The sequence below is a fragment of the Somniosus microcephalus genome, chromosome 8 (assembly GCF_052327205.1).
Source record: "Somniosus microcephalus isolate GS21.2 chromosome 8, FLI_Smic_1.0, whole genome shotgun sequence".
NCBI lineage: Eukaryota > Metazoa > Chordata > Chondrichthyes > Squaliformes > Somniosidae > Somniosus > Somniosus microcephalus.
In genome coordinates, this window is record NC_140994.1 from 37,725,459 (window position 1) to 37,750,685 (window position 25,227).

The 25,227-nt window shown below is 47.0% G+C and overlaps 1 protein-coding gene across 12 annotated transcripts in view; it reads left to right on the forward strand.

Annotated features, from left to right (window-relative positions):
• The window catches only part of LOC147113459 (uncharacterized), a 364,793-nt gene that overhangs the window by 39,656 nt on the left and 299,910 nt on the right, over positions 1-25,227 (forward strand). For all 12 annotated transcript variants that reach the window (XR_015079214.1, XM_085994578.1, XM_085994586.1 and 9 more), the window contains exon 2: positions 19,120-19,206. Coding sequence is in view for 11 of the 12 variants with exons in the window: in XM_085994578.1 (XP_085850704.1) it covers positions 19,174-19,206 (33 nt within the window). In the remaining variant the exon portion in view is untranslated. The remainder of the gene's footprint in view (positions 1-19,119; positions 19,207-25,227) is intronic.

The following is a 25,227-nucleotide window of genomic DNA, read 5'->3' on the forward strand; positions in this document are numbered from 1 at the left end:
ACTACCCAACAGAGTAATAATACACATGGGCAAAAAAATAAAAGCAATAAAGCTCAGGTATGAATTATCTGTTTGGAAGCTGCACTTAGCATTGTGTGACTAAAGGCTGCCTAGGATCCCAGGGATTAATTTACTCACATAAAACAAACATAAGTTCTCACCTGACAGAGATGGTGAAATTCTGTAAAGGAAAAATGGGGTAATACCTGGCAATAATGACTCGCTAAAGAAATTACATGTTTCAAAGGGCATCTCTACTTTATACTCACTAAAATTAATGAACAGTCATGTATTTTGGGGAAAGTATAAAATCCTATATGTTGTTTAAGTAAGATTTAGAACAAGTCATTAATTTGATTACACCATTTCAGAGTACACAGGGTTTGAAAACTTTATTTTGTAAGAAGAATATAAGAAAATGAATGGGCTTTATTTTCTTAGAAATAATAATATTAAGGTAAAACTTAAAAGGTCGACTTTACATTATAGTGCAACACTCTGCCCATTTTAAATTAATTTTCTTCCACTCTTTCTAACGTATTATACACTGTTGAGAGGAATTCACAGATAACCTGCTCCCAGGCCATCTTAGTGCCACTTTGAAATGTGTGAGAGTAGCTTGGGCCAGTTGAGTTGCTCATTTTCCAATCCACTTTCCCTCCCTGTGGGTATGTGCCCAGCCTTTTCTCTTCACTGCTTTCAAATCAGTTATTCACTGTTGTGGGATTTCTCTCTGCCCCAAAGCAGACAGAGATGAGATTGTACTGGTTCCAAGTGATCTTTATTCAAGCACGTGCAGGGAGAGACGGGAGTCTAATTTTTACATTCGAGTAGTTGGCTTATATACAACCTTATATCTTGTTTCCTTCACATCTTCGGGACTTGGCCAATTAATTGTCCAAGTCATGTACACCTAATCACATCTCCACAAAACACACCTTGTTTATCTCATTTGCCCTGTTTCCACATCTGCCATTGTCCTACTCTTTAGCTTGTACACTTAACCACATCTTCGCAAATCACATTGGCAGCCCATTGTTCACTGTATGGCCTCCTTGATTCTTTTACTCCCCCAATCATCATGTAATATGCTTTTTCCAACTGTCTTTGTTCTGCCAGACTTCTCCTTTATAACATCAGCCAGCTAGTCAGTTAAGCCGCTAATCTAACTTTTAACCCCTTCAGTCCTCCCTTTTGGCCCTTGGTGATAGCCCAAGATGGCCAACTAACTTCGCCCACCCGTGCACCTCGCCCCATCACTGCTGGCCAGGCAGGTGGTTGGATTCGCATGGGTGTGGCTACTTAAACTACCTCTAACATTCCCCGCTTCTCTCCCAATCTATACTGTGTTTTAACAACAGTTTTAGCAATGGTTCGGTTATGGCGTTGTTTACATCGAGTACAATATTCAAACATAAGTATGATGACAATTAGCAACTGCACCACCACCAATACATGAGATGCAATTCTGATCCAGGGGTGTATGTCCACCCTTTTCTGCCCTTGCAGCGCGTTCCTATGCAGAGCTAGACAGGTAGCTAACAACTTGATATCTTCCCATAAAAATCACAAGGCTTGACTTTTCTTGTAAACTTTACTGAAAGATTCTTATTGTGAAACTGAAATACAATACAGAAATGGAAGCACACATTAGTACACAAGCACATAACTGATATGCATACACAAATTTAGGTAAGCCTGAGCAACACAGTACATTTGGCATGTAACTTACCAAAACACGTGGAAACACAGCTTACTGTGAATATACATTTAGCAAACTGAAAGGCATTCTCTTACATTCACTTTAAATTAGCCCTGTACATAGTGCATCAAATACAGCTACAAGTTAACCAGCTAGACAGAGAGCGAGCACTTCACAGCTAGCTGTGTAAGTTTGCTTACAGAGAAAAGTTGCAAACTAAACATTTTCTGCAAAATATAGTGTATACTAATCATCTATAACATTCTCAAGTACTTACAGACAAATAGTGTCCAAGGCCGGAGCGTAACAAGAAAATAACTTCCCAGACCATGTGTCGAGCTGCAGGTCTGTGATATACAGTAGTTTACTTTACTGCGCTTTACTGCACTTGCTAGGTACCAAATATCCACTAGGTGGCGGCACACAATGGAAATCGACCCAAATTACTCAAACCCCTGAATTAACTGGAAAACTAACATAAATTCCTAAAGGAAGGCAGCACACACCCTAATACTCCAGTCCCAAAGTGTCTGCCACCATGAGACATCTTCCAGCTTGGCCCCCACATCCTTCCCCAGTTGTTGGACCTCTTGCTCAATTCGGTGATACTGCTTAATTATCGCCCCGGCCTCTTTCCTCAGTTCCAGCAGGTGTTCTGGTAGTTTTGGGATGTCCTTCCCCTCAGGGAGTACATATTCGTGCATGCTGTCCTTTAGGTCCTCAGTTGGACTCACCCGTTCCTCGCGGGGCGACCGTAGGTAGGTTATGGTTGCATGTCCGATCGTTGTTGGGGCCCGGGGGCAGAAGCAGAAACTTGAGCTGGTCATTGGGCTCTGGATGTTACCATACTGGTATTGAGATTCACTGGTGGTCACACGGTATTCTCCTTTTCCCCGGTGTGCTGCTCACGTTGGCTCATGGCGGGCACTGGAAATTTCAAGAGTACAGTTTAGGGTGGTGTTGAAGCCACACATGGCTCCTGGCCCCGTCCCCATGGGATGTGGGCAGACTACGTTACTCCCCCTTTCTCTGCATCCCTCTAGCGAGATCCCCAGCAAGAAGGAACCTTTCTGGGTTGCATAACTGGGTGTGTGGTGGTATCTGAGCCAATTACCATCTCTTATGATCCCGACATTTTCTACCTCGTAGAGGGGCTTGGATTCCCATTCCTGCAGACTGGGTACAGCTAATACCATTGCTATCCAGGAAATTAACTGTGGATGTCCCTGCACTGTAAGCAGTGGCTATATCATTTACCAGGTTCCTCTTGTGGTGAGATAGGCTCGACCGCATGCATCTCCCAAAGGCCCGGAGGGCATCAGTAACTGTCATGTCGCGGAGCTGATGGTAAAACGACCTGTACGCCACTCGCACCATTTGGACAACCCCATCTGGCTAATATTGAGGACAACCGAAACTATCTCATGGTGTACATTCTCAAATAAGCGCCCATCAGAATCCCGGCTCACAAGCCCCCCTTTGGGTCCCGTGCTAGGCTGCGGACACCTCAAGGGTTCCTCGGTAGTCAAAGTGGTGGGCTTCGGGGCTCCTGTTACTGGGGTGGTCGGTGTGGTTGTGGTGGTGGGAGTATCCCAGGGATTCAGCTTCCAACACCAATCATCAGAGTTGGTGCACTTGGAGGTTGGGCATAGTTCCCACCCCCCTTCTTCCTGCTGGGGTACCCCAGACATCTGAGTGAAATCCCTCCCACATCTTACTTGCATAGTTCCTTCCTGTATGTATGTTAATGTATCATCACTCTTCTTCCCGAAGCATACCATGCTCATGTTTGTCCATTTAACAGCCAGCCCTGTGTTATCCCATCCCCTGTATCACCTGAGTTGTTGTCAAATATGCTTATGCCAATTAACCCGGAGCTACAATTTAAATACACTGTTTTATCAACCGTGACAGTTAACGCCCCACGTTCCCGATCACAACTGATGTTGCTCGAGTTCTTGTAATACAGGCCTCGTTGTTCCCTTCGGTCGACCGATGTGGCTCCTTCTGTGGTCACCGTGGCCCGGCATATCAGTAAGGTCATCCGTATCTGAGTCCTGTAGAGGGAGATAAACAGTGGATGCCGGTTGGCACCGGTTTAGTCCTTATTATTTACTGTGCTTTCGAATTTCTTAAGTTGCGTCCAGTATTTCCACCAACCTTTTCCTTTCATATTTACGCATGCGCAAGTGTCGCTGGTCATTAGGACCTTGTAGGGTCCCTGCCAGCGAGATGCCCATCCTGGTCTGGCGGGTAAGACTCTTACCGTCACCCTGTTCCCTACTACTGGTAAATTTTGTTCTTCCTCTGTTTCCTCCAATTCCATATCCCTGATTATTTGTTGGTCCCTGACTTCCTGCCTCAGATCATGCAGTTGTTTGCATAGCTCCTTAATAAACTGCCTAATCCTGTCCTGGGCTGGTCCCACGCCCTCACTACCCGTGATCGTGCCCTCGGGTAGTCTCATGGCCCGCCCAGTCATTAGTTCAAACAGGGTTAGTCCAGTTGTGTGATCGGGCGTAGCCCTCAACCTCATTAGGATGCTAGGTAGTAGGTCTGCCCATCCCCTGCCCGTCTCAGCAATGACCTTTGTGAGTGACGCCTTTAAGGTTCTATTCATTCTCTCTCCCATTCCCGAGCTCTGTGGGTGGTATGGTTTGTCAAACCTCTGTTTCACTCCTAATAGGCCACATGTCTGCTTGATGCCTTTGCCAGTGAAGTGTGTTCCCTGATCTGAGTCTATTTGCAGTGGCACCCCCCACTCCAGTCGTTCCGGGGGCCGGTACGACCTATTTCTCTGCAGCTAATTTGATAATTTCCCTGACTTCTTCTCGGGTCAGGGGGGTGCTAGACTGTACTATCCCCTGTCTAGGTCCCTGGCCCTGTTTGTCCCCTCCTCTGGCCCAGCAATCTGCTCGGCTGTGACCCGTCTTATGGCAGTTACCACACCTCTGGTCCTTGTTCCCTTTCTCCATTTTACATTCGCGGGCCCTGTGTCCGGGTTTGCCGCAGTTGTAACAATTCCCAGAACAGGTCACCGCCGCTACCCTCCCGCCGTGTGCTTCCTTACCCTTTCTGCTTCTCGTATCTATCCCGGTGGCCCACTCCACAACTTCCTCAAAGTCAGTTCCCACCGGTATTCCTAAATTAAGGATCTTCTGGTGTTCTGCACTGAGTCCTTCCTTCAATATTTTTAGAAACACTGGATTGTCTCTGCCTGGGTTATCTATTCCCGAGAAGTCGCAATACGTGGTGTATTTTTGCTCCGCCTACTCATGGGCCCTTTCGCCTTTATTCTGGGTTAGTCCCACCACCACTGACCAGTTAGATCGGGCTTCCCCTAGTCCTCCCTTTACCAATCGCTTAAAACGTTGTATCTTCCTAGCTGATTCAATCCCTGTGCATCCTTCCAATTTCCACTAAGGATTAAGTTGGCCATCCCTAGCCAGGTTTGCCGGGGTACCTTGGACTTTAGGAGGATGTGTAAATCTTTCGGGTGAAGTGAGTGTACATCTATCATCTCCTCTAACTTATTCCAAAAGTCGGTGTTTGCATGGTTTGTTTTAGGGGTCGGGAGGTCCCTCATCATCATCTGTTTTTCGGCTGGGGTGAACGGGACACATCGTACTGTAGTCTGAGCCTGCCCATTTCCCACTTGTCTAATCTCTGTCGTAATAGGGGCCATGGCCATTACGCCTTCCGTCCTGGTTTCGGGCAGTGGCAGGGCCGATGGTCCCTCTGTGTCATATTTAGGTGGGGGCTCCAAACCCCCGTCATCATCCTGTCTGTCGTAATCTGCGGTTTCCTTCTCTAATTCTCCCCAGTCAACGTCGTCATTATCGTCTGTCACTCTAAACCTTGGTCCCGGTGCCCGCACCGCACTGACCTAAACCTTTTCCTTTTCTATATAACTTTGTACATGTTTACTGAGTCCTAAGTAGCTACTAATAATTAGAAGTATTCCCTTCTCTTCCTTACCCTTACACTGGGCGCCCTCCCATTCCCTTTGCCTATCCGGACTGTCGTTCGGACTCCAGCCTTTCTTTTTCATTTTCTCGATTAGTTTCTTATTTTTTTCTGTTTATAAATTTGGTTATGGACCCTTCCGGTCCACAATCTTCACCTCCTGTGGCCAGTATTTTTTAAAAATTCCTCTGGCCTGCGCAAATGGTAACTCGGACGTTCCCGCTACAACGCGGTTCTGGTTACCTATGGCGGCTCGCGGTTCTACTGCGCAGAGATCACTCCAGTACCCGCTAGTCTCCTGTTCGGATTCCCTACAGTCTCACGTCCAGCCTTCTGGGGTTCCGCACCTAACTATGGGTGGTAATATAAAGTACTCACCTGACTAGAGTCACAGGGCTCGATTTTCCAAGCCCCGAGGAGGCGGGTTTGGAGGCGGGAGTGATGGAAAAATTGCAGAATCGGGGGGCAGGAACCCATCCCGCCCCCAACCTGCCTCCATGCCAATGTCCCAGGAGGTGGGTACCCGACCTGTGCTGGGAGCCGCCTCCCCGAGGTGGGAAGGGGATTTTTGCCTAATCCCTATTTTTAGCCCTGAAGTGTGGGCTGTCCGACGGCTCCGAACCACGCCAAGTTAGCGAGGTGGACCGTCAGTCTGCAGGGGTTGGAGGGGTCAAGATGTCCGTTGTGCAGGTGAGTGATGGGTGCATGTGTGCAGAGGTAAGTGTGTGAGGTAAGTGTAAAGTGTTTTAATAAGTTTTACTTACCTTTACTTTCTCCTGCAGGCTTCCTTCCTTCAGTTCTCGGGAGTCCCTCAGCTCACCGGCACAGAAAGCAGAATGGCCACTGAAGTGTCAAAAGCTGCAGCCACTGCTTTCTGGTCTGGAGAGCTCTCTAACTGAGTCTGAATAGAAGGACTCAAGTTAGAAGACAGATTGTCAGAGTTTGACAGAGCTGTCAAACATTGATTTTTCATCTGTCAAAAGCTCTTGACAGATGAAACGTCAATCGCTGACGTCACCAGTAACCAGGTATCCCTTAATTGGCCTGCTGAGCCTGCTGGGTGGGCTTAACGAGGTCAATCAAGAGAAAATAGCGTGGGTTGGCCACAAGTCAATGGAGGCGGGACTACAACCCAAAAAGTGGGAGTCCCGCCTCCAAAAGCTCCCCATTGACAAAATCGAGTCCATAGAGTCATAGAGTTATACAGCACAGAAAGAGGCCCTTCGGCCCATCGTGTCTGCGTCGGCCAACAAGCCCTGTCTATTCTAATCCCATTTTCCAGCACTTGGTCTGTTGCCTTGTATGCTATGGCGTTTCAAGTGCTCATCTAAATGCTTCTTGAATGTTGTGAGGGTTCCTGCCTCTACCACCCTTTCAGGCAGTGAGTTCCAAATTCCAACCACCCACTGGGTGAAAAAGTTTTTCCTCAAATCCCCTCTAAACCTCCTGCCCCTTACCTTGAAACTATGCCCCCTGGTTATTGACCCATCTACTAAGGGGAAAAGTTCCTTTCTATCTACCCTATCTATGCCCCTCATAATTTTGTACACCTCAATCAGGTCCCCCCTCAGCCTTCTCTGCTCTAAGGAAAACAACCCCAGCCTGTCCAGTCTCTCTTCATAGCTGAAGTGCACCAGCCCAGTTAACATCCTGGTGAATCTCCTCTGCACCCTCTCCAATGCAATCACATCCTTCCTATAGTGTAGCGACCAGAACCGCACACAGTATTCCAGCTGTGGCCTAACTAGCGTTTTGTACAGCTCCATCATAACCTCCCTGCTCTTATATTCTATGCCTCGGCTAATGAAGGCAGGTATTCCAAAATGCCTTCTTAACCACATTATCTACCTGTCCTGCTGCCTTCAGGGATCTATGTACATGCACACCAAGGTCCCTCTGATTCTCTGTCCTTCCTAGGGTCCTACCATTAATAAATCCAATATGAAATTCAAGAAAATCTTCTTTATTCAAGAGAGTGGTGAGACTGTGCGGTCCCATTATGGTTGGCCGTTCGACTGCGTTCTGGGAATCCTACTGACTACGCCAAATTGTTGTGGGATTTCTCTCTGCCCCAAAGCAGATGGAGACAAGCGTGTACTGGTTCCAAGCGATCTTTATTCAAGCACGTGCAGGGAGAGGCCCTCTCAGTCTGAGCTGAGACAGGAGTCTAATTTTTACATTCGAGCAGTTGGCTTATATACAATCTTACATCATGTTTCCTTCACATCTTCGGGACTTGGCCAATTAATTGTCCAAGTCACGTATACTTAATCACATCGCCACAAAACACATCTGTTTATCTAATTTGCCCTGTTTCCACATCTGCCATTGTTCTATTCTTTAGCTCTTATCCAATTTCGTACATTTAACCACATCTTCGCAAATCACATTGGTGGCCCATTGTTCAATGTATGGCCTCCTTGCCTCCTTTCACTCCCCCAATCATCATGTAATATTCTTTTTCTAACTGTCTTTGTTCTGCCAGACTTCTTCTTTATTACATCAGCCAGCTAGTCAGTTAAGCCGCTAATCTAACTTTTAACCTCTTCATTCATTATGGTTATAGTTATATGGTTATAAAGCTGTTATTATCTTGGTTAGAGTACACTACCATGGTTAGACCACAGTACCTTGGTTAGACCACACTTAGGAGTACTGTGCACAGTCCTGGTCTCCATATTATAAAAAGGATATAGAAGCACTGGAGAAAGTGCAAAACCGATTTACAAGCATGATACCAGACTAAGAGGGTTCAACTATCAGGAAAGACTGAACAGGCTGGGGCTCTTTTCTCTAGAAAAGAGAAGACTGAGAGGTGACCTGATTAAGGCCTTTAAAATTATGAAGAGGTTCGATAGGGTAGTCATAGGGTATATTATAGGGTCGACATAGAGAGGATGTTTCCACCTGTGGGGGAGTACAAAACTAGGGGCCATAAATACAAGATAGTCACTAATAAATCCAATAAGGAATTCAGGAAAAACTTCTTTATTCAAGAGAGTGGTGAGACTGTGGAACTCGCTACCACATGGAGTGGTTGAGGCAAATAGCATCGATGCATTTAAGGGGACGCTAGATAAGTACATGAGGGAGAAAAGAATAGAAGGATATGTGGATAGGGTAAGAAGAAGTAATGTGGGAGGAGGCTTGTGTGGCGCATAAACACCTGTTGGGCCAAATGGCCTGGTTCTGTGCTGTAAAATTCTATATAATTCTATGTGAGAACTGTGGGTACAACCTCACATTCTGACACTCTATATTGCATCATATTGGAGTTAGCAGAGACAAGTGACCAATAAAGCTCGATCATTTCTTGAAGCAGCTTGTCATTTTGAGGACATGGATTTTCATTTGAACTAGCAGCTGTCATCATTTTCAGTTTTCTCAGAATGGTCGTCATTCCTCCGCCATCCATTTCTAAGTTGCCAGCTTGATTTGCTAAACGGTGAGGTGCTATGAACAAGCATGGACAATTGTATCATTACCAAATGTGATTACTTGCTTCACTTCCAGCATCATTGCAGACCCGTCCAATTATTAAGCGATTTTAAAACCATATATGGAATGGCATTGAATTCCTCTATCATGAAAATATCAATAAAAAATTGAAATATGTTGGCACTACGACACAACTGCATTAAACTCAGGTTCTAATAGAAAACCAAACAAACATTGAGCCAAAGGCACAGGCAGAACTTTATGCCAAACAATCTGCTGAGAGAATCTTATATGATGCAATATAGAGTGTTAGAATGTGAGGTTGTTCCCACAGTTCTCACATAGAATTACATAGAATTTTACAGCACAGAACCAGGCCATTTGGCCCAACTGGTGTTTATGCTCCACACAAGCCTCCTCCCACATTACTTCTTCTTACCCTATCAACATAACCTTCTACAGGAAACTGGTTTATCCGGAGGTTGTATGTCCGGAAACCTCGATCTACCGGCAGAAATCAGGAGCCGTTTTGTTAGGTTGTTTTTCTTCTCGTGGCTTTGTTTTCAACAGTCGGGCTCTGGAAAGTCTCTCTGAAGCTGTTGCTAAGCTACAGAGACGCTTCCAAGGCACGGGCCGACTGTTTACAAGCTGTTGCTAAGCAACAGTGTTTGTTGTCAGATACAGAGATGAAAACCTCCGTTTGCTTCAACATTAACTTTGTATGTCTGGCAGTTTTGATAGATCGGCAACAGCTTGGTCCCGTCGGTGCCGGATATAACAAAGTTTCCTGTATTCCTTTCTCCCTTGTGTACTTATCTAGTGTCCCCTTAATTGCATCGATGCTATTTGCCTCAACCACTCCATGTGGTAGTGAGCTCCACAGTCTCACCACTCTCTTGAATAAAGAAGATTTTCCTGAGTTCCTTATTGGATTTATTAGTGACTATCTTGTATTTATGGCCCCTAGTTCTGTACTCCCCCACAAGTGGAAACATCCTCTCTATGTCGACCCTATAATATACCCTATGACTACCCTATCGAACCTCTTCATAATTTTAAAGACCTTAAGGATTGTTCAACAGATGTCCTTATTTATTAACTTCCATTCTTTGACTTTTAGCTCAATATCACAGATCGATTTAGCAAATGTTTATGACATGACCACTTCAACAGCACAACACAGACATCAGCAGATACAGTACATTAATCACATTGGGAGACTTCGTAACCGAGGGTTACTTGATATAACAGTGCAGATCAACTAAATGAAGCAATTGTGATTTCACCTTCCCAAGTAGTAAGGCAGTGATATTATAACGTTGGCTTTAATCAATCAGAACTGAAAGTGATTGCACAAATAGATAGTCTGATAGGCATTTGATAGCAAATTAAATAATTTCTTACAAATGCTGCACTAAAATAAAACTATTGGGGCTGGGATAAGTCTCACAGCAAATTTCTCACTAAATTTAGTGAACGGAGGAAAATATAGCCCTTCTGTATTTTGGGGAAAGTTTAAAATTCTGTGGGGGAAGAAATTCATTGTAGCCCCTCTTGGGGCGCTAAGTCTTAAAAGTTTTGAAAATTAGCGCCAGGCGGTAATGTTTACAAACTTTAAAAAAATTCGGTATTGTGCTCCAAGAAAGAAATGGAGCGCTAAATGAAGCACTCCACTTTTATTCTTGGAGTGCAATCGGCAGCAGGCGGGGCGGAGACTTCAGCAGCGCTCTACACTGGGCCGTGCAGCACTGCCGCGCTCAAAGGCTCCTTCCCTCCCTTAAAGGGAAGGGCCATCGCTGCAGGCTCTGCAATAGAAAAATTACCTACCTGGACCACCAAGGCAGAGGACAGGGCTGATCGATCGCGGGCAGGAACCCGCGAAAAAAAGCGGAACAAACAAGGTAAGGTTTTTTTTTTACTTACCTTGGCCACCTCACTTTTAATCATCGCCCCCGAAGCGGCCGGCCGCCCGATGCACGCCTCCTGCAGCTGTCGGTGTTTCCTCCTCCATCCATTTCTAAGTTGCCAGCTTGGTTAGGTATAATGGTGAGGTGCTATGAAGAAGCATAGACAATTGTATCATTACCAAATGTGATTACTTGCTTCACTTCCAGCATCATTGCAGACCCGTCAAATTATTAAGCCATTTGGCCCAATAGGTGTTTATGCTCCACACAAGCCTCCTCCCACATTATTTCTTCTCACCCTATTAGCATATCCTTCTATTCATTTCTCCCTTGTGTACTTATCTAGTGTCCCCTTAAATGCATCGATGCTATTCACCTCAACCACTCCATGTGGTAGCGAGTTCCACAGTCTCACCACTCTCTTGAATAAAGAAGTTTTTCCTGAATTCCTTATTGGATTTATTAGACAATTTGGGTCCAGGGCACTACAGGGGCGCTGCGCACGGTGATGATGTCATGATCTCCAGGCGAAGGAAATCAGGGCGCAACGCTGTAGCGCGCCAGAAAACTCCCGGCGAATATGGCGGGCGTCGATGTCAGTGCCGCACCCGGTCGCAAAACCATTTGCGCCACGTTAACGCCCCTGGGAGCGCTAACGGGGCGCAAAGGCACCCAATTTCACCCCCTATATCTAGATTGAAGGGATATAGATATAAGATCAAATGTAAGTGATAGAGAGCAGGAGAAACTTTTTTAAACAGTGTTGTGAGACTGTGGAACGCACTACCAGAGTTTGTGATTGAAGCAGGATAGGTGGTTGAAGGAAAGGGCAATAAAGGAATATGGGAACAGAGTGGGCACATGTGATTAGGACTACTGCTCGTAAGGTGCATAAACACCAATACGGACTGGTTCAGCTGAACGACCTATTCCAAATAGTAATTTCTGTGCAATTCCAAGTGATTTGAACATGGGCATAGAGGGAATAATATGGGACTTCGCAACCCAGCACTGCTAGGAGGGAACAGCACACATAGGGATTGCATCTTAGAAAATCTCAGGCATGCACCTCATGAGTTTCCGTTCATTAATTTTAATGGATGGAAAATCATGGGCTACGTGTCAGCGATGTGCCCATTTGCAAGCCCTGTGAGTGCCATTCCCTACTGGGCATGTCAGATCATGAAATCAACTCTAATATCAAAATTTGCTGATGAAACAATTAAAGTTGAAGAAGAGAGAGAAGGGAGCAGCTGCACAGATCTTTAAAAGTGAGACTGAAGATGGGAAAAGCCATACACAGGGCAAAGGCGATTCTGTGCTTCACATGTAGAGGCATTGAGTACAAAAGTCAAGGAGGTGGTAATGAATCTGAACATGAATATTGATTAGGCCACATTTTGGAATGCATCCCATTATAGAAAGGATATTGGAGCCATGTAAAAGGTGCATATAAATTCACTAGGATGATAACAGGGCAAGAAGATATAGTTGTAATCAAAGACTTAAAATGAGGGCTGTACCCTCTGCAATATTGTTTGCCAGGTGCAAACTTCACTTTGCTTTGCATTCTACGCCACCACACTTGAAAAATATTTCTGAATCCATTAAAAAAAATTAGTTACATCGATGCATGCATGGCAACGCGTTCCCTTTAATCACCTTCTCATATTACTAGGGTGGAGTGTCCATTACCAGATACATGCTTCATAGAGCTGGTCTGACGAGATCTTCTTTGACACGCGATATGTAGCAACAACATAGGCTGACTCATTCTTTTTATTTATCTGTAAACTGATAACACATTTTAGACCACAGCTCACTCACTCCTCCAGCTGAATCGCTCATGCATGCATCTCTGATCAATCTGTCAGCAGAGCTGTTGAATGTTTACAGACCTTAAAACTACCAACAAATTAGCTGTGAATTCAAGGTGTCAAACAAATGTACAACAAAGTATTTAATTGAAAGGAAGGATGAAGTTGGAAGGGAGCTGCTGCTGTCATTACAGAGGTGAGTTTCAGGCACTGTCTCTAAATGGTGAAACTACAAGTTTGAATTACACCCAGGGCAAGTGAAAGATGACTCAACAAATCTGTAAGAAGTCACACAACACCAGGTTATAGTCCAACAGTTTTATTTGAAATCACAAGCTTTCGGAGCGCTGCTCCTTCGTCAGGTGAAGTGGAGAGATGCATAAAGACACAGCTTATATAGTCAGAGAATAATGCCAGATGATTACAGGTAATCTTTCTAACTGCCATTTATCACACCTCGGCAGAGAGATAATCACAGCGATCAAAGGTGTGAATGGTGTCCAAGCAGGTTAGTCAGGAAAACATTACATCAAAGAACAATGAGGTGGGGTCACGAGGGGTCAAATGTTGCAGATGCTGGGGTCTGTATGAAAAACAAAAAACAGAGAAAAAAAACTTTTTTTTTGTTGCTGGAAATCACAGCAGGTCCGGCCGCATCTGTGTAGAGAGAACAAGCCAATGACGACTCGAGTCTGGGTGACCCTACAAATCTGGTAATTTAGGGGCTAACATCTGAAAAATCTGCCAATTGTTCTAAAAACCCAACTGGTTCACTAATGCCCTGCAAGGAAGGGAAGATACCACCTACTTGGCCTGGCCTACGTGTGACTCCAGTCCACACTGTGGTTGACTCAATGCTTTCAGGGCAGCTAAAGAAGGGCAATAGATGCTGCCTTGCTAGCATTGCCCACATTCCATGAAGAAATGTTTTAAACTTCAGCTGTTCAAGTCTGTTTTTTCCACAAACAACATACAATTTGTTCTATTATGAACTCTACCCAACCAACGAGACCTGGGTGTCCTTGTGCACCAGTCGCTGAAGGTAAGCATGCAGGTGCAGCAGGCGGTTAAGAAGGCAAATGGTATGTTGGCCTTCGTAGCGAGAGGGTTCGAGTTCAGGAACAAGGATGTCTTGCTGCAGTTGTACAGGGATTATTGTGTGCAGTTTTGGTCGCCTTATCTGAGGAAGGATGTTCTTGCCATGGAGGGAATGCAGCGAAGATTCACCAGACTGATACCTGGGATGGCAGGAATGATGTATGAAGAGAGATTGGGTCGATTAGGCTTATATTCACTAGAGTTTAGAAGAATGAGAGGGGATCTCATTAAAACCTATAAAATTCTAACAGGACTAGACAGACTAGATGCAGGAAGGCTGTTCCCGATGGCGGGGGAGTCCAGAACCAGGGCTCACAGTCTAAGGATAAGGGGTAAGCCATTTAGTACAGGGATGAGGAGGAATTTCTTCACCCAGAGAGTGGTGAACCTGTGGAATTCTCTACCACAGAAGACAGTTGAGGCCAATTCATTAAATATATTCAAGAAGGAGTTAGATATATTTCTTAAGGCTAAGGGGATCAAGGGATATGGGGAGAAAGCAGGGACAGGGTACTGAATTTGGATGATCAGCCATGATCGCATTGAATGGTGGAGCAGGCTCGAGGGGCCGAATGGCCTACTCCTGCTCCGATCTTCTATGTTAATTTCATCTCCTGAAGAAAGATTTTGCAAAATTTATTTTTTGCCTGCTCCCAAAAATAGTAAATCAGATAAGAAGGTAAGAAAAAAGTCCTAGTCTACTCAAGACTTGAATATTGCTCCTATATGCATGAAACTCTTCGAATACCTTTCATACTTCTGGGCAGCATATAAGGGAACATTTGTCATCTGATAGACGATACCATTCTCACCATAACTTCTCTCTCCATCACAATCTTACTTGTCTCTTCCTATTTTATCAATACTACTGTATTAAGTACTCCTCTGAACCTGTTTTAAGCTGTAAGTATGCATTCCTACACAATCTTCCTCCTCTCCACGTCCTCCTGGATCCTAATAAATGTAGGCTGTTGGGTTTCCTCCTAACTGCAGCCATTGCTACATCCCACTGAGCTGGCAACACGACCTAGTGGCAGCATTTATTCAAATAATGTATAAGAAATACTTTAGGTAAATGACTGGAAATGTGGGCAATAGATTAAATTTACAAATGGGGTAGTAGAAGTGTATTTTGATTATGCAAATAATACACTTAACATCAACTAAGAAAACAAAGTACATTGCAATTTTCTGTCTCAATAATAAAGGGCTCGATTTTCAATGGGCCATGGAGGTGTGATTGGAGGCATGTGGGGGGTTAAAATCACGAAAACTGGTGGGCGGGAACCCCCTCCCCGCCTGATTCCCAACTCAACTTTAACTCAGTCGTGTCTAATGGTCCCGACTCCGTCCCGCCTCCAACAGGCAGGATAGGTCGTTAAGGCCCTTAACAAGCACTAAATGGCCTCTATAGTCCTATTTTGAAAGGCCCTTGCGAATTTAACCCTTTTCCCACGTTAAACACACCTGGTGGGAAACACGATGGTGAAACCTGGCGGGAGCACTATTGGATTGCTGACTATCAACTGCAGGTCAACCATTAAAGAAGAGCTTTGATCAGCCATCATTTGCAGGTGGCAGGACGTAGTGGTCTCGGGTCTGGAGCAACTTTTAGAAGGCTTAACCACAGCTGTGGAAGTTTGGAGCCTGACACCCATCTCCAGTGTGACCTCCTGGGAAACCCCTCTCGCCACCTTCACTCAGCGCTTCCTCAATTGAAGCATATACCAGAAGCATGGGAGCCATTTATTTCTTTCCCTTCTGGGCATTAGATGAGCTTGAACACCAGCCATGGCACCAGCAGAACCAGGAACAACAGCAGCAGCAACAAGCGCGCCAGGCTGCTGCTCACCCACCTAAAGCTGCACAGGCCAGAAGGGGCCAGCGCTTGGAAGTGGCTTGAGAGCACCTTGCTGCACATCAGCGGGCCATGGGGACCCATATCTGCACTGGCAGTCCAACTCAGAAGGACTTCCATGAAGGTCTGGTTTCTCTGTTCAATAGATGACCATCGCTCCTCCAGCGATGTCATTCTATTATGAATACTCAGCATGTTTTCTGCACTCTGGCAACTTATCTCCTCCATGGAGGTTGCCATCCTTTCCATGGTGATGCGTTGAGGCGCCAATGACTCCACAAAGGCTCTGCTCATGTTCGCTATGGACTCCTCCATTCGCTCCACACTCGCAGCGACCCTGGAGACAAAACCTGCCAGAGACTCCTGCATCTGTTCCAGGAGTTCCAGCACCGCTGATCTTATGGATGGACCCAGAGGCAGAGGGTCGACATGCAGCTGAGCCGAGCTGGCAGAGTCCTGCGCCCTCCGACTAGGACTCTCCACTGCTGTCCCTCTCTCCACAATCTGCTGACGCTCACTTGTGAGCTGTGATACACCAGGTGACAACACTACTCTATGTCCCGAAGGTCCCACCAAGGTGTGAGTGTCTGCGCTGGTGCTGGGTGCACTGAATTCTGTTGACGCTGCGCCCTTGGAGGTTGCAGCTTCCTCTGAGGAGTCTGGCTGCTCAGGCTCTTCCTCCTGGCTAGTGGGGACGGCTGCTTGCGATGGTCCTGTGGGGGAGTAAAGGAAAGAGTCAGAGATGTGATGCCAAGGTTACATGCACATTGCATATTGCAGATGATCATAAGTCCATCTGTTAGAGCTTCAGAATCATTATCAGCGACTCATGCAATGTCAATGAGAGAGATGGAAAACTATTCTGTCACCAGCTTTCTCTGATGCACCCGTCTGTCCGTCCCCCACTTGCGCATCGTCCTCGAGTCCCACGATCTCCAGGACCGCCTCCTCCCAGGGGGTGAGGTGGGCTAGTGAGGGTGGCCCTCCTCCTGTCCTCGCTCTTTCTCGCTTATTGTGAGCTCTCTTTTCCTGCAATGAGGGAGTCAAGTGGAGGTTGAGTGAGAATGAAGGAGTGAGTGTAGAGATTCCATAGCATAGATATTTAGAAGGAGACAAAGATGGAGTGAGGTGGCAAGACCAAGGGCCCTCCCTGTGTGTTGTCAGTTGTTTTCATAGCATCACAGTGATGGGGAGTGTGAGGGCTGCATAGTCGAATAGTTATGTGAATGTGACCATAGAGAGAAAGCGATGGGTAAGGGTGCACGGATGTCAGTGTCAAGTGGGATGTGGAGGAAGAGATTGCTAAAGCTGAGTGCTGGTGAGGAAAGGCAATGGGAATCAGATTGAGGGTGATGGGAAATTCATACTCACTTTTCCAGTGCGCAGAAGGTCATGAAATCTCTTCCTACACTGAATCCAGGTTCTGCGGGGTACTGATAATGAGTTGACCTCCTCTGCCACCTGAATCCACACAGCCTTGCTCTGCTCGGGAGGCTTCTTCCTCCCTGAAGAAGGGAAGAGCACCTCTTTATGAGCTCTTGTTCCCTCAACTAAAGCTTGCAGGGCCACATCATCAAACCTGGGAGCAGACCTAGGTCTCTCGCTGGTCATTCTGCCTCCAGGTCCCTCTAGCATGAAAGGGCAAAAGGTTGGCAGTCTACAGAAGAAGCAAGGCTTGTTGCAGACCCTAAATGCAGCATCAATGATGACATCATCGGAGGGGACTTTCAATCAGGAAAAACTCAGTTGCCAAGGGTTCCCACATGTTGGAAATCAATTGGACAATTAAGTTAAAATTGCATCAATCTCCCACATCCATTTAGATTCGGGTGGATAACATGAAATGCGGATAACACGACACCATCCCGCACCTGAGTAAAAATCCAGCTCAAATAGTTCACAGTTAATTTAGCCTCTATTTTCTTATAGAAAAAACTTTGTCAGTAAAATTTTATATAGTTTTCTGAATTTGCCTCCATTACAGTGGCTACATTTCAAAATACTTCATTGGCTGTGAAGTGCTAGAGGACGTGAAAGGCACTACATAGCTGCAAGTTGATTTCTTTTTCTTTTGTGTACCCCTCTCAATTATATCAGAGCGGGCGCTTGTAAATCTGTTGTGCTCGGTCATTGAGGCTTGTGGCACTGTCGCATAACTGAGCTTCTTGCACTATCATTACCAAAGAGCTCAAAGAGGTAACAGACAGATGAATAAATATTTAATACTGATTTTCATACGTATCACAACTGAAACCATCATGTCAGATGATCCAATGGGCATGACAGACAAAAAGAAATATAACAATGAAAATCATTTTTAAACACTTGGAAATTACTTGTAAATATGTGATAAATAAAATATGTGATTGGCATGTGTATGGGGTGGGAAAGGCTGAGGAATATATCCATGAGTGATCTGACCTAATTGGACAATCAGACAGCATAGGTGATCACATGAGTCAGTATTTAAAACAGCACCAATTGTGTCCATCAAAAATATTCATGCCGTCTTTTTGTTAAAGCTACCCAAGAAACCAAGCTGAAGGGACTTTCTAGAGAATGGTGACCGACAATCACAAGGCTTAAGAATTTAAAAAATCAGAGATCAAAAGAAGGAAACGTTAATTTATAAGAAGTGTAAGCTGGTAACCTAATTCTGGTTTGCTAAATAAAGGTTTTTTCTGTAGTGCCTCTGCTTTAAGCTCACTTGACTGATCTTTGTGTTCATAAAAAAAATGAACCACATTTGTCAGAGGGAGTTCTCTCCAAGTCCAACTGCCTCACTCATGGTAGTCAATATCATTAATTTATGTATCAGTGTTCTGCTGAACTCAGAGAGAGAGAACTCCCTCAACAGGCTGTGGAGAAGTTAGAACACCCTCGCAGGGTTAAAGGTAAAGAAGTTTAGAAGGTGTAATGAACGGAGCACATGACCCTATTTATGATTCCTTTAGTATTCCATTACAATTGAACCTCAGAGGCTACACTAACATCCTGTTACGAGGTAATTAAAATGTCAATATTGTTCTGTTTTAGAATTTAAACACATCACCATTTGAATTGTCTTTTCCTCCTGATGATAGCATTCCATCCATGGAATCCTTTTTATTTCATAAATAATCTCTTTCAAACTGTCTTTCGTCACCTTCTCTTCTGAGGAATCCCACTGGGTGAAAGTTTAGAAATTCTTCACAGTTCTCATGTGCGGCTCGCTGTTTTATTCCTTTCTTTAGTAGTCCCAGTGTGTTGGTTTGCCCTTCGATTGTACAACGCCCACTCATTTACATACAGTTGTCATATGAGTTGTTCATTCGTGTTTTATTTTTTTTTCAGTTTCCTTTTCTTCCCCCTTTCTCGTTTCCTCTGTGGCACTGAAGTTGAATCACAATGGGAAATGAAAGCAGTTCCATGGGTGACCAGGTGCGTCTGTGCTGGCCTTTATTCTGAAGACAGGACGTGTGTCTGGAAGTTACAATGTGTAGTAATCAGTAAGTAATGTCAAAAGACTTTGAGCTCTCATGGCAGTGTTCCTGCACTCTAAGCAGGGAAGTATGTTTGACGCTCATCAATCAGAGACAGCCTTAAATGTTTCACTTACTATTCAGTCAGATATTTACATGTGATTTTTAAATAAGCATATTTCGGAGTTCTCATATTTCTGTGAGGACTTTCCGACTTCAGTCTGAAAAGATCTTCAATGATAAAACCCTATTCACACAAGTGACTATTTTATTAAGACCATGGGGTACAACCCAGCTTTTACTGCTGGACCATAGTAAAATGATTTATGTGTCTGAAAATAAGTTGAATGGAGAAAGCTGGGGGAGAAAATGAGTAGATTTTGCCAGGTTAAATACTTGCCTAAAGTGTCAGTAAAATGTGACCTTGGTTAAATAATTGCATGCACTAATATTCTGTCTTGGCAAATTTTACTGAGCCTTTATCCCTGCAAATATAATGTGTGCTTTTATTGGGAGACCCAATTGTTGTGTGAACAGGGTTTAAGACAATTTAGAGAGCTCTGAGTCTTTACATTATGTATCCAGGACATAGATTTACATGAGCTAATCCTTTTATGTTGTGGTTATTATGTATATGGACTGTTGCATTACTTACCACTGTACTATAATGCTTGCATCCAGAATATTAACATAGAATAGATCACAATTGTTAATTGTTATAGAATTCTAATCTTATTCCTTTTTCAGTTTGGATAGTAGTTATAGGTTCAAAGTCAGAGATTTTGCATGATGCATCCAATTGGAGAAAGTAGCAAGGTTTATTATAATGAATGTTCCAGTTGTTACGTTATAATAAGAGACCGAGGGGTAATTTTCCAAGTAGACGTTGGCGGTTGGGAACCTCACCTGTCACCGGCACATACTGGTGACCTTCTCATCAAGATGTGGCGAGGCTGACTGGTTTAATCAGTTCTGGGCCCTTATTCCAGGAGCTATTCATTAAAACCTTTATCAGATAAACTGACCCTTTGGCCTAGAAATTCAGTTGTGTCCACCAGCCGTTAGCGCCATAAGAGGGGTAGATTTCCAGCGCTAGGCACTTAGCGCCCGGGCGCAGGCCGATCTGCGCCTACGCCCAACTTCAGTTGACATTTAGCGCCGGCGCAATTTGCGCCCGCTCAGCTGCGCGCGCAGCTTATGACGTCATTTCGTCGTGCAACGCTGTTTGTGCGCCCCAAACCGGAAATTCAGTGGCGCCCGCCCAATGTGGGCGTGGCGCTGTTAAGAACTGTGAAGTGGAACGCAGCAGAGGCCCTGCGGGCCTCGGGGAGCGCTAATTAAAGGGAACTTAGACTGAACTATAAAGGCCAGCCATTTTGCTGCAATGACTTTAGTGCTTTGGATTTCTGGACAGAGACCAAGGAACAGACCTTCCTGATTTGGGACAACATAGGAGAGGTATTTTTGGCTTCTGGCCAGAGCTTGGAAATTTCACTCATTGTGATTTCACTGTTTGCAAGTTTATTATGGGGGCTGCATGGGGTTCCAACCCTCAGTTCCAGCATTATGTGCGAAGGGCTCGCAGACGCTGTGTGAGAGGGCCAGCCATGCCTAGACGCAGAGGGGCCATCAGGCGTCGGCAACGTAGGCCTTACCCACTCAGGGAATACCGGCAGCAGGTGTCCTATCTCACCATGACTGCCGCGCATTGTGTTAAGAGGCTGCGCTTCAGAAGGGAGGTGGTTGCAGAGATCTGCCAGCTGCTTCACAGAGATCTGCGTCCACAGCTGATGTGCAGGACGTCTCTGTCGGTGGAAGTGAAGGTCACGGTGGCTCTGAACTTTTATGCAAGCGGCTCATTCCAAGCCGCTGCTGGGGACATAGCGAACATTTCCCAGTTCGCCGTGCATCGCTGCATCCGGCAGGTCACCGATGCCCTTTTCGCAAGGAGACACCAATTCATCTCCTTCCCCATGACCCTAGAGAGGCAGGAGCAGCGTGCAGTCGGATTTGCCAGGATCGCCGACTTCCCCATGGTGCAGGGCGCCATTGACTGCACGCATGTGGCTATGCGGGCACCTATCGACAATGCCGAGGATTACCGCAACCGGAAGGGCTACCATTCCCTCAATGTACAGCTGGTGTGTGACCACAGGCAGCGCATCCTAGCTGTCAATGCCCGCTTTCCAGGAAGCAGCCACGATGCATTTATCCTGCACCAGACTACTGTGGCTGACATGTTCAAGGCACAGCCTCCACCAAGGGGATGGCTTATTGGGGACAAGGGCTACCCTTTGTGTACATGGCTCATGACCCCACTCCGCGCGCCCAGGACCCCTGCGGAGGAGGCATACAACGAAAGCCATCAAGCCACAAGGAACATCATAGAGCAAACGATTGGCGTCCTCAAGCAACGGTTCCGCTGCCTGGATCGATCCGGCGGCTCTCTACAGTATTCGCCGGATAGAGTCTCCCAGTTCGTCGTCGTTTGCTGCATGCTGCACAACCTGGCTATCCGCAGGACTCAGGCACTGCCACCTCACGTTGGACCACCACCTCAGGAGGACGAGCAGGAGGACCATGAGGAGGAGGAGGAGGAGGAGTACCAGCCCAGGAGGGAGCCACAAGGTCCAAGGGCCGTCCGCCGGCGGCTTATTGAACGACACTTCTAGGCCCCCTGTCAGGGAATGGCTTGTGGCAGTGAACGCACCTGAATGCAGCCGCTCCGCAAGCCCTCAGCCGGTTAACGCAACAACCACTTGAAACATGACACCTGGACAAGCTGAATAAATAAAAAGCTTTATTTAACAAACTCAGGGCCCTTCCCACATGAAACAGAAAAACAGACAACACCCCCAAAAAACAGTCAAAAACATATCTCACTCCCACAACCTGGGGAGGAATAACAAAACTTGTCCATCCAATTGGCCTTCATCCTCGGCCTAACCAAGACAAACCCCCCCATACAGAACACAAACACCCCCATATAAAAAAACAGTTGGCAACACACTCTACTTGGTGTGCCGACAGGGCGAGTCCTTGTGCAGGCTTCTCCGGCCCCTGCCCGACCTGTTGCTCCGCCTCAACCTGGGCCCTGTGGGTGTTGCAAGGCTGGGGGAAGGCTCCTGAGGGGCACAATGCGTGACGGCAGATGCCCTTGGGGGTCAGCCTAGACGAGGTCCGGCCCTGGAGGGGCTGGCTGCTGACTGCTGCAGCTGTGGCTGGGCAGCATCAGTCTCTCCAGCAGCTCGACGCAGCTTGGCTGGGGGAGTGGCAGTGGCGGCTGCATCAATGGGGGCAAGCTGGCTGATGCCAGGCGCTCGCTGGTCGCCAGAGACACTGGCACTCGGCCGGGCTGGCACTGCAGCAAGCGCAGCAATCTGGTGAAGGCCAGACCGCTGTGCTGCAGCAGGGCGGCGGGTGCCCTGGCGATGCTTCCGTGACACAGCGAGTGTGGCAGAAGTGAGTGCCCGAACTGCCCTGGTCTGTGCCCGCATCAGATCAGCCAGTGTCTGCACGGCACCACTCATGAACTCTCGACTCGCGTCCTGTGCTGCCGCGAGTTGGTCGACACCCCTGGCCTGTGAGTCCCCGAAATCAGCCACACTATGAGCCAGGGACTCAATGGCCTGAGGCAACTGTCCCACAACCCCCATGAACTCGCTGTGGCGCCGCTCCGAGGCCGCGGACATTTCATCAAGGAGGCGCACCTCCTGGGCGAGGACCGTCTCCGGACTGGAGGCCAGACTCTCCCTCTGGGGAGAAGGCCGCCGAGCTGCCCGACCCTTCCCGCGTGCCTGGACGCCACTGGGCCCAGCAACTGCCCTCCCCTGCAACACTTCCCCCCTCTGGGGAGAAGGCCGCCGTGCTGCCCGACCCTTCCCGCGTGCCTGGACGCCACTGGGCCCAGCAACTACACCCCCCTGCAACACTTCCCCCCTCTGGGGAGAAGGCAGCCGTGCTGCCCGACCCTTCCCGCGTGCCTGGACGCCACTGGACCCAGGAGCTACACCCCCCTGCAACACTTCCCCCGGCTCTCCTCCAGGCAAGACGTGTCCCCTCCATTGCCATCCCCTGGCGCGGATGAGGGTTCCCCCGATGTGCCGCCTTCCTCTTGGTCCTCGTCGTCCTCCTCTTCCGAGGGACTGGCACTCTCAGCTTCAGGGACCTCCTCCTCACCAGCTGAAAGCAGGAAGGCACAAGAGTAGCTTTAGAGTGAGGACAGGGCGTCAGCGAGGGAGGCATGATTGGTGGCATTATGCGCATTGATCGGACAGTGGCAAAGGATGTAGATCTGAAGCGCAAGGGGAATGAGAGAGGTGCAAACGGTCATGTCCTTACCATTGGGGCCCAGCACAGGGTCGGCATCTCCAATAGCAACGGGGCCAACCACCCGGGCACGCATGAGTCGAGCCACGCGCTCCTCCAGGTCACTGAGCTCCTGGAACTGGGCACGGCCTCCCCCAGTGACAGTCCGGCTCCTCAGATTCTGCGCCAGCTTGGCCTGCAAGAGAAAGGATGGCCTCTAAGTACAGTGTGGTGCCCTGTTGTTGTGTGCACTGCCTCCCATGGTCGAATAGCTTGGCCAGTGTGTAAAGTGCAGAAAGTGCTATTGATGATCATGCCAGTGCCATAGCTGCGGGAGGAGGGCTGGCCATTAGGCCTTTGAGGTCCCTTTGCCCATAATGTGAGGTGCACATGCAAGGATGAGGAGGACACTGGAAAGGGTACTCACCCTGACCAACCGAGTGAGGTCGTTGTACTTCTTGCGGCATTGGTCACCAGTCCTGGGGACATCGCTGTTGGCTGACACCCTCAGGGCGATTTCCCTCCAGGCTCTCCTGTACTGCCTCCTGGGAGCCTTCTTGCCACTGTCCGGGCACAAGATCGCTCTGTTCTTTTCCAACCCCCTAAGCAGCACCCTCAAAGCATGCTCTGAGAAGCACTGCGCTCGTTCACGGGCCTTCTGCATGGCTTCAGGCGCTATTTGGGTCCACCAGCAGTGTTCAGGCCTAGCTGCAGGGCTCCACTATCCAGGGCGTGGCAGCAGACAAAGTCGACCCTTCCCCCTTTAAGAGCTGGCCGGCGTCAGGGTGTCTGCTGTCAATCAAAACATGACCGCACCTGCGCTGCGCCCGGCCTCGGCGTTATCAGTCCGCACCGCCGGCTTAGCGCCTGAAGATAGGAGTGCAACGCCAGTTTCAGCGCTCGCCCAAACTCCTTGGCCAAAGCTACTGAATTTCGGCGAAGTGGCCTCCACTTTCCGGCGGGCGCTAACTTTAGCGCCCGCCCGACTTTACCGCCCCAAAAGTGGCTAGACTGAATTTCTAGGCCTTTAAGTTTTAAATTCATTTCAAATAAGGCAGCTTGTAGAATGCGGGACTTTAACATACACGAGTGCCCATTCTCTTCATAAATTGGATAACTTCTTTTTATCAATTTATCTGCTAAAATTTGTAAATTAATCATTATGCAACCAAGAAGTTAACTGAAATGGATGTCGGTCATTTTTTTGACTTTCCTTATTTTTCAGTTATTTCTTCTCATTATCAGTTTTCCCTCTCCTGCCCAAAAACGATCAACAGATGATATAGGCCCGGGTATCTGTCAATGCAGCCTGAAGACTTCTGAAAACAGCCTGAGATAAGTTGGCCCCCATTTTCCCTAAACCCAGTGTTGCTGATCCTCTTCACTTTCACTCAGCACCAGCAGGCAAACTGAGATTGTGATCCAGTCTGGGCCCTTCCACTGCACGGCACATAAGTGCACTTTGCACAGGGCTGCACATATCTCTCGCTTGTTTGCTGGTGAATCATGTTTTTCAGATCTTGTTTGTTTGCTTGGGGAGGGTGAAGAGCTAGAAAAGCATTGGTCACTTTTGTTACAATGGCACCATGGGCAAATAATGTGATCATGCACATTAGTGGGATTTATCTGATTGCATTCATAAACAATCAAAAAAAAAGCTCGTCAGACATCT